The sequence below is a fragment of the Engraulis encrasicolus genome, chromosome 4 (assembly GCF_034702125.1).
Source record: "Engraulis encrasicolus isolate BLACKSEA-1 chromosome 4, IST_EnEncr_1.0, whole genome shotgun sequence".
NCBI lineage: Eukaryota > Metazoa > Chordata > Actinopteri > Clupeiformes > Engraulidae > Engraulis > Engraulis encrasicolus.
In genome coordinates, this window is record NC_085860.1 from 53,036,787 (window position 1) to 53,046,970 (window position 10,184).

Sequence of the window (10,184 nt, forward strand, 5' to 3'; positions counted from 1 at the left end):
CCCATGAGGGGCCCCTTTAAGCCAAAAGTGCCCGGGCCCTATTTCTCCTCCGGCCCAGCCGTGACTGTCTACGACCAGGACAGGAGCCCCATGGCTATACAATAGATTCCCACAGCATGGCTATACAGTCAGAGGCGGACTTTCCATTAGGCAAACCTAGGCAATTTTCCAGGGCCCCGACCAAATCTGTCCTCCATATGGGCCCCACAACTGTCACACCAGTCGCAGTAAACACCCCAAAAATGCAGGCTTGATCTTAATGTCACTTATGTGAGTAAGTAATCAAATATCTATATGAGACAAAACTCTTATATAATGAGTTTTTGTTTGTATTTTGCCAAGGCCCCCAAAGCGGCTATATCCGCCCCTGTCTACAGTAACTATCTCTTAATGTCTTCTGGAAATCCTCATGGGATCAAACTGTTGCTCTGATGCTACAGTAGATTCCCACAGCATGTATGTAGATGTCTAAGGAAGATCCTAATAACATTTAAACATCGTGTTATGGACAGGGCTCGAATGGGACCAAAAAAGGGGCAGTGTCTAAGAAAATAAGAGAAACCCAATAGTATCTACCCCTGAGGACTGTTGGCACACTGGGAAATGCCCTGTGTGCCAGATTACCAGTCCAGGCCTGCTTATGTTTCTTAAAACGTTTTTTTTTTGTTTTTGTTTTTTTTTTGAGGGTGGGGGATAATGTGCAGTGGCCTGGACCTGCTCGTGCTTTTTTTTTGGCAATACACCAAATTCTGGGACCAGCTATCTCTTTATTTTTTAAATGGCCCTCCAAATTGGATCCATAAAAAATGAAGTACTTCCAACTGCTCAACTGAGACAGGTTTAAAGGACCAGTTCAGTCAATTTTAACATGCAGTTGTAATGCTCACACTACCCTGGACTTGTCAGTACCTGAGATTTTTTTGGTCTTCTTCTTCAGCCTTTTCCGAGATCCTGGTCATTGTAATGGAGGCAGCGCTTTGTTTGCATTTAAGAAAAAAAAAAAAAAACATTTTTATTTATTCCCAAAAACATCCAAAAGGTTATACAACATCAGCAGACAACTAGCAAACAGCGGTACCTTTTTGGGAAAATATTTGGAGTAGGCCCATGTTAAAAAAAGATTAAATATAAACAAACGCTGCCCCATAGAATAGCTCAGATCTCGGAAAGGGCTGAGCCGAAAAATGTGGCATCACCGGGTACTGACAAGTCAAGGCGCAAAGCCCCAGTACCTTGGCATTATTCTCTGTGCAATATGCACATCAGGGAAGCTTTGCATGTCTGGTATGCCTGGAACTTGGTGACTGCCGTGCTGTGTGCCATCATTAGGGTTGTCAGTGTATCTTTAGTCATGTCACAGTAAAAGTGTGTGTTTGATATGGGCTGGGGGTCCGGTTTTGAAGTGGGGTGGGGAGACTTCTCTCCCCTTCGCGGACGTGGAAAGAAGTGGAAGGTGATACTTGATGATGACACCGAAAAGATATACGTACAAACCTCAACAGTCTGACACTCGATCAGGACCATAAAATATGAGGAGAGTGTGGAACGTCAGGTTGACATCTGATGACAACGCTAAAAGATGTGGGGACGGAGAAATCAGAGGGTGACACTTGATGACAACTACTAAAACATGTTGGAACGAAGAAATGCGAGGGCAGGGTGTCAGCCGATCATGGACACTTAAAAGATATGGCTACTCGGGAACATCGATGAGGTGATATTCGATGAGGAGACTCTAAATGATGGGGCCAACGAAGAGTTGTAAGTGCAGCAATTCACGGGGACACAGAAAGATACAAGGTACAAAATTGCCCCTCATCCTGACACTGTGAAGACAGAGGAACATCAGAGTGACACTCAATACGAAGACTCAGGCAACTGACAGCTTTGGTTGGGCCTGGGACAAAATCATCTGAAAGGCCCCCCACCCCCCCCCCCCCCCCCCCCCCCCCCCCCCCCCCCCCCCCCCCCCATATCCAACGTAGGGCCCACTCGAAATTGTCACAAATGTTCAGGGCCCACTTCTGACCCAATAAAGAATAAAACTCAAATAAATCAATAGCAACACACACCAAAATATGATTATAATTTGTAGAAAATGATTTCAAGGCCCACTTGGAATACCTTCAGGGCCCACTAGTGGGTCCCGGCCCATAGGTTGAAAATCACTGCCCTAAATTATGCTCCCTATCTTAAGCAGGCTAGTGTGTTAGAAGAAGTGGGATGGGATGGCCCTAACATGGTGCTAACGGTGGGGCACTCGTCTACTACGCGGCTGATCCGGGTGCGATTCCGGCTCGGGCCCTTTGCCAACTTACCTGATTCTTACCATCTGATATGCTTTAGGCATGGGAACGCCCCCGCGTGACGTAGCCGAACGCAGCCAGATGATGTAAATCAGGTTATTTGCCGACCCTTCCCCATCTCTTTCTCCCCACTCACTTCCTGCCCAACTCTTCACTGCACTTATCATAAAGGCTGAAAATGCCCTAAAAAGATTTTTAAATTTAATTTTTTTTTTAAAAAGAAGAAGAAGCGTGACGGGGACATCTAATGTCTAACTAAAAGATGACTGTTCAGGATCAGGATAACAGTTCATGAGGGCACGAAAAGATGTAGGGGGCGTATAATCATCAGGGTGACAATTGATAAGGGCACAGGAGAGGTGTGAAGGACGTCAGTGTGACACCGCATGTGGACACTGCAGAATGGAGGGAATGAAGGCACCTCAGTGTGACATTTGAGAGGAACGCTACAGGATGTAAGCAGGCAGGGCCGCCGACAGCTTTTGCCAGACTGGAAAGGGCCCCTGACCCCAATATACTGTATACTGCCACTCTGTGATCTTTAGTCCAACTCCCTAACCATTACACCATGGCTGCAAACAAGTTTTCATGTTGCCTTTGGGTGACCATGCAACCCACAATTAACCATGTTTTTTTTACCATGCTTTGTGACTATGGTTAAACCTTAGACACAAACCATGCTGAAAAAAAACATGAAAACCATTAAAAACCATGATCCATGGTTAGTCAGGAACCACGGTTTTCATGGTTACCAAAAAAAACCCATGGATAAGCCATAGCGTTACTATGGATGGTTCAGAGTATAGAAAGACTATGGTTACTACAGTAAAACTATGGTTACAGTAAAAACATGGACGCTTTTCGTAAGGGGTTCTAAACAAAAATAGTAGGCCTACTGGTACTGTTTTAGGGTAAATCGTTTAGTTTTTCTTTCTTTAATGCATTTTTTCACACACAAATGCAAAATAATTAATATATTCAGATGACTTGGAATGCTATTGCAAGTCATTGCAAGCTAAAACTGTCAAGTCAAGTCTTGAGTCAATAGCGTACAAGTCGAGTCAAGTCACAAGTCATTCCTAATATTGGCAAGTCAAGTCTCAAGTCGAGTCATTTGTGACATTGGGATACGGCCACAGTCACCCATGGCTACGCCTCCTGAACCCTCCTAACCAAAGCAGGTTAATAAAAAAAATCTTGCTACTTCTCACACTTGCTGATTTTGTCGATTAATGTCGACTCACTTCTGAGAACCCTGATTGACTCCCCTCAGCTGAAGTGGACACAAACTCCTAAAGACACGCCCAGTCAGTGCCATAGAGCTGGAAAGTCCCGCCCCTCAGTTCCGCATTTCACGGGACCTAAGCTGACCATCTAACAACATGGTAGCGAGTAAATATCTTGTGATCTCAGTCATTATATGCGTTGGGGTGCAAATATGCTGTTTAAGAGGCTAGATAAAGATTTTTCATGCAGAAGTATCAATGTTTTGTTCCGAGGCCGTCTGCATGAAAAATGTGAAGAGCTTTCTAAAACGTTTGGGGGTTCGTACGAAAAATGAAACAAAAATATCAGAAACGACATATGTGGAGCTCGAGGCACAACTCGAAGGTGATCGAAATATCATTTTAATACCGCCATTGGATTACATGCTACGATTTTTGGCTAAAAAAGCTGTTGTGTCCATATGCAATGTGTTTAATGCATATACTCAGTTTAATGTGTTATTAGGAATCCAGGACACTGAGGGGCGCTAGTGGGACGCTCACTATAAATAGGCATGATGAAGAAATGTAATGTGATTCATGAAGTGAAGTAATGAGATAAAGCACCTCTGTTCCATATACAACTGTGTGGTTAATGTCTGATACCGAACAACCTACACAACAAAGTGGCGACGAGAGAAGGAGAGAAACTACTGAAATGGCTCTACTATCCTTACAACCTCCTGCTGCATTCCTGGACTGCCCAGGCGAACCGAAAATTCCATTTGCAACTTGGAAAAAGCTGTTCGATAACTACCTGCTTGCTATCGGGGGAAGTGCATTTCCCGCCGAGAGGAAGAGAGCCTTGCTGATTCACTGCTTGGGAACAGAAGGTAACCGAATATACAGTACCTTACCACTCGAAAATGATAATTACGATGGCTCCGTTGCGGCTTTGGAGAAGCACTTCAGTCCGAAATTGAACATTGTTGCCGAAAGATACCGTTTTAGGCAAAGAGCACAAGCTGTCGGAGAGTCAATTGACCATTACATCGCAGCATTGCGTGAGCTCGTGAAAAAATGTGATTTTGGGGCAATGGAGGACGAAATGCTTAGGGATCAAATTGTGGAGAAAACGAACAGTGCGCGCATCCGTGAAAGACTTTTAATGGAGGAAGATTTGAAACTGGATGAAACTCTGGATGTTGCCAGGCGTACTGAAGCTGCAATAGCCGATGCAAAGACTATTTCTGTGACTGATACAAAGCCCGTTGCTGCCGTGCACGTGCAAAAGAAGGCACGTAACCCGAAACAAAAACCTGCTCGTAAAACGGATGGAGCTACGTCATGCTACCGCTGTGGTGCTGCTGAGCACAAAGCAAATGACAAGTCGTGCCCTGCAAAAGACTCAAAATGCAACTCGTGTGTGTAGTGATTGACAGGAATTATCCTGTACCGTAATTACAGCTGCAATACTAGTGCACTTACGGTAGCTCTATTCACCAGTCTGTGCAGTGCATTCCTGTAGGAGAACGAGAGTACCTTCGATAAATGACCACTCACCTTGACTCTGCCTCCGTGTGTAATTATTTCCCCACAAATACTACATTGGCGACGAGGAAATCCAACGAAAGAATCCACAACAGTAATGAGTAAGAAAACTTTCCAGTGAATGAAATTCATCCCAGCTGCAGCAGTTCGCCTGTTTTCAAGCTTGGAAGAAACCGAAAATTGCTAACCTGTGATCCAGCTAAGCTTAGCCAGAGAAAGCTGCTTTTTTGGAAGTGCAAGGGCGCCATCTTGTGGTGAGTAACGCAATTGCAAGAAAACGATGTTCTTTGAAAGAGGACAAAGGAACAGACTGTAAATGAAAACGGAGTTTAACACAGAGTCACCTGAAGAATTCTACTGGAAAGGGGGAAATTGTAAAGTGAAAGAAAATGTCAATGGGAATGATAGGAAAAGTGCCTGAATTTGACAGTAAGAAAGAGGATTTTGATTCCTACTTGGAACGTTTTGAAAGATGGCTGTCTGCAAATGACATACCACCAGGAAAGAAAGCTGATGTGTTTCTCAGTGTACTAGGTGCCACTGAATATGGACTGTTGAAAAATTTAATTGCTCCAAGTAAAGTTTCAGACAAGACATACAAAGACATTACAACGGCCTTATCTCTGCATTTCAAGCCAAAGCCAATTCTGATTGCAGAGCGCTTCAGATTTTACAAAAGACAACAAAAGACAAATGAAACAGTGAGTGAATACCTTCTTGCACTTAAGCAATTAGCAAGCACTTGTGAATTTGGACAATTTTTGAATGATGCACTGAGAGATCAGTTTGTCTGCGGTCTCTCAGGGGAAGAATATCACAAACGACTTTTAGCAGTCAAAGATCTTACTTTCAAAAAGGCCTGTGACATTGCACTTGCTCACGAACTGGCAATGAAAGACACTAAAGAAATGAGGGAGCATGTTGAGAAACCAAAAGGAGAAGTCAATAAAGTCTCCAATCCCACAAGTGAAAAGTGGAGAAACAAAAAGGCAAGCAATGCACGGCAAAGCCACAAGGGGGAGTCAAGAGCTAAACAGCATTACTCCAGAGAGAAAAATCAGCAATGCTATAGATGTGGAAAGGATAATCATCAGGCAAATGAATGCTTCTACCGAACTGAAACATGCCACGGCTGTGGAAAAATTGGACATCTGAAAAGAGTCTGTAAGAAAAAACAAAATGATAAAGCACAAATGGTGACTGCAAATGGCGAAACTGATGAGTCAGATGAATGTCAGGGCGATGAATTGGGCCTGTACACAGTGTACACTGCTCAAGGAAATAAAGACGGCATTTTTGCAGAATTAGAATTGATGGGGAAAGCCGTAAAAATGCAAGTGGATACTGGAGCATCGGTGTCCTTGATCCCAGAGCACATCTATGATGAGCATCTGAAGAGCCGTCCTCTGCAGCCTGCTGCTATTCGTCTGTCATCATACACAGGGGACACCATACCTGTGTTGGGAAAAATCCAAGTGCCAGTGAAACATGAGGGACAGGAGTGGACACTGCCCCTGGTCGTGGTGAAGGGAAACAAAACGCCATTACTAGGAAGAAATTGGCTACGAAAAATAAAGCTGAACTGGGGAAAAATCTTCAGTCTCAATGAAAGCAAGGAAAATGAACACCTCTCACTGCAAGGAGTGTTAGGAAAGCACAAAGAGCTGTTCAAGGAAGGCTACGGAAAGATCAAAGACTTCAAAGCAACCATAAGAGTGCAAAGTGATGCCAAGCCCATCTTCCACAAGCCGCGTCCAGTGCCTTATGCGCTGCGGGAATCCGTGGAAAAAGAGCTTGAACGCCTTCAGAAGAACGGCATTGTCACTCAAGTGGAAAGGAGTGATTGGGCTGCGCCTATTGTCGTAGTACCAAAGAAAGACAAAGCAGTGAGACTGTGTGGTGACTACAAAGTGACTGTCAATCGATGCATACTGCCAGAAGAGTATCCTCTTCCCAATGCTGAGGATCTGTTTGCTACCCTGGCCGGCGGGACAGTGTTCAGCAAGATCGACCTGTCTTTTGCCTACCAACAACTGCAATTAGACCCAGAGTCAGAGCAGTACCTTACCATAAACACACACAAGGGCCTATTCAGATATCACCGTCTAGCCTACGGGGTCTCTACAGCTCCAGCAGTGTTCCAACACACCATGGACCAAATACTGCATGGAATGGACAAGGTCGTGTGCTTCATGGATGACATCTTGGTGTCAGCGCCTACGAAGGAAGAACACCTGAAAATATTGGATCAAGTGATGACAAGATTAGAAAGATACGGGGTGAGAATCAAGCAGTCGAAGTGCGCATTCCTCCAGGACTCAGTGGAGTATCTTGGGTACAGAATTGATGCACAGGGACTTCACCCAACAGAAAGTAAAGTGGATGCTATAGTGAATGCACCAGCCCCCCAGAACGTGACCGAGTTAAGATCATTTTTGGGGCTGCTTAATTACTACGGAAAGTTTGTGGCAAACCTGTCCACAGTGCTGCACCCACTTCATCAATTGCTCCAAGCCGACACACCATGGAAGTGGTCTACACAGTGTGAGGACGCATTCAAGGGATGCAAGCAGCGTCTCCTAAACAGCAAATGCCTCGCACACTATGATCCGGAGAAACCTCTCCGACTTGCATGTGATGCCAGTCCATACGGTGTCGGAGCCGTAATTTCCCATGTACTACCCTCTGGTGAAGAGCATCCAATAGCTTTCGCATCCAGGACACTCTCACCAAGCGAGAGAAATTATGCTCAGATTGAAAAAGAAGCATTGAGCATAATATTTGGCGTCAAGAAGTTCCATAAGTATCTATATGGAAGAAAGTTTGTTTTGTTGACAGATCACAAGCCACTGTTGACAATCCTTGGCCCAAAATCTGCCATACCCACCCTGGCTGCTCTACGCATGCAACGCTGGGCCATAATCCTGTTGGCCTACGATTACGACATCCAGTACAAAAGATCCAGTGACCATGCCAACGCGGATGCATTGTCACGTCTGCCATGCCAGTGTGACACAGAAGAGGGCGCCGATGATGGCGGAGTGTTTTGTGTGTCATATGTTGACGAATTGCCCGTCTCAGCAACTGACATTGCCACAGAGACAAGACACGACCCAATCCTCTCCAAGGTCCTAGATCTAACATTGTCAGGATGGCCAAAGTATGTGCCTAACCCAGATCTGCAACCTTTCCATGTGAGGAAGGACGAGTTGTCTACAGACCAGGGATGCGTTCTCTGGGGTTCAAGGGTCATAATACCACCCAAGTACCAAAAGAGACTCCTGTCAGAGCTGCACGATGGACATCCAGGAATGACACGAATGAAGGCGTTAGCCAGAAGTTTTCTGTGGTGGCCTGGGATTGATCAGGAGATAGAGCACTGCGTAGGAAAATGCACTCCATGTGACATCACGCAGAACAGACCAGCAGCAGCACCTCTCCATCCTTGGTCATGGGCCACATCACCATGGGAAAGAGTGCATGTCGACTTCGCTGAAATCAACAAGCAGCACTACCTACTACTAGTCGACGTCTACTCAAAGTGGTTAGAAGTACTGCCCATCAATCAGACATCAGCTGAGAAGACCTCCCAACTTCTCCGAAACCTCTTTGCATCATATGGCTTACCAAAAGTTTTGGTGTCAGACAATGGCCCGCCCTTTACATCAGCAGAGTTTGAGACGTTTCTCAAGAACAACGGAATTCGCCACATTCTGTCACCTCCCTACCACCCTGCCTCCAACGGTGCAGTAGAGAGAGCTGTGCAAACATTCAAGAAAGCATGGACAAGACTTGAAGCTCAGTCGGTGTCACCACAGCATCGCCTTGCGAAGTTCCTGTTCACATACAGAAACACTCCTCACACAGTCACTGAACGCACTCCAGCTGAAATGTTTCTAAAGAGACAACCACGCACTCGTCTGTCGCTACTGAAGCCTGACATGTCTGCAGTGGTAGCCAAACATCAGTTACAGCAGAAGAAGGCTCATGACAAGCGCGTAAAGACACTCCGGACATTCAGTCTCGGGGAGAGGGTGTTAGTTCGCGACTTCAGACATCCTAAGAAGCTGTGGATACCAGGAACGATTCTAAAGCAAAGAGGACCTCTGACCTATGATGTTCAAGTAGGTCATCGTCAAGTCAAAGTGCACGTGGATCACCTGCGCGCATCCAAAGCTTCAAGCTGGCCAAGCGGAACGGATAGTGAAGATGCCACGGACTATGCAGCATATCCTGAGGAGCAAGAAGAGGAGACAGATCAACAAGATGATGCTGCTGAGCCACCTCAAGCTGTTCAACCAGCACGCCGCTATCCTGAAAGGCAGCGTACAGCACCAGAAAGACTCAGTCTCTAAGTATAATGTAGAGATAATAGTTAAGTAGATCATAGTTCAGAATGTTTCTACTAAAGTTAATGAAGACCTCTATGGTAAGTAAATGTTAGCAATCTAAGCACTGCATTGACTGTTATAGCAGGCTGTTTGTTAAGTCTAAAGGGTTAAAAATCTAGAGGGGAGGAGTGTAGTGATTGACAGGAATTATCCTGTACCGTAATTACAGCTGCAATACTAGTGCACTTACGGTAGCTCTATTCACCAGTCTGTGCAGTGCATTCCTGTAGGAGAACGAGAGTACCTTCGATAAATGACCACTCACCTTGACTCTGCCTCCGTGTGTAATTATTTCCCCACAAATACTACAGTGTGGAAAAGTGGGACACTTTTCAAGGGTATGCAAATCCTCCCAAAAGCCAGTTAATGAAGTGACTGTGCCTGAAATGTTTGTTTTGAGTGTTGAAAATAATTTCACTGCTGATGCAACTAAACTAATGTGCCCTGTGAATATTACTGTGCCAAATACTACTGATGCATGTGATGTGAAGTTGCTAGTTGATACAGGGTCTGGTGTTTCTATACTACCTGAGAGTGTTTACAATGCTAATTTCAGCTCAGTTAAACTGCATAGTCCTACAGTGCAACTTGTGACATATTCTAAGGAAAAATTGAATGTGTTAGGGTGTCTTAGAGCTGATGTTACACACAGTGACAGCACTGCCTCCACTGACTTTTACATAGTCAAGTCAGGGACACCTATACTGGGCATGGACCTGGTGACTGCTCTC

At 45.1% G+C, this 10,184-nt stretch overlaps 1 protein-coding gene across 1 annotated transcript; it reads left to right on the forward strand.

The window, feature by feature from the left end:
- Nucleotides 1-6,393: 6,393 nt before the first annotated feature.
- Nucleotides 6,394-9,417, forward strand: LOC134448125 (uncharacterized protein K02A2.6-like). Its single transcript, XM_063197883.1, has one exon. The coding sequence runs from the start codon at nt 6,394-6,396 to the stop codon at nt 9,415-9,417; it is 3,024 nt and encodes a 1,007-aa protein (XP_063053953.1).
- Nucleotides 9,418-10,184: the final 767 nt, after the last annotated feature.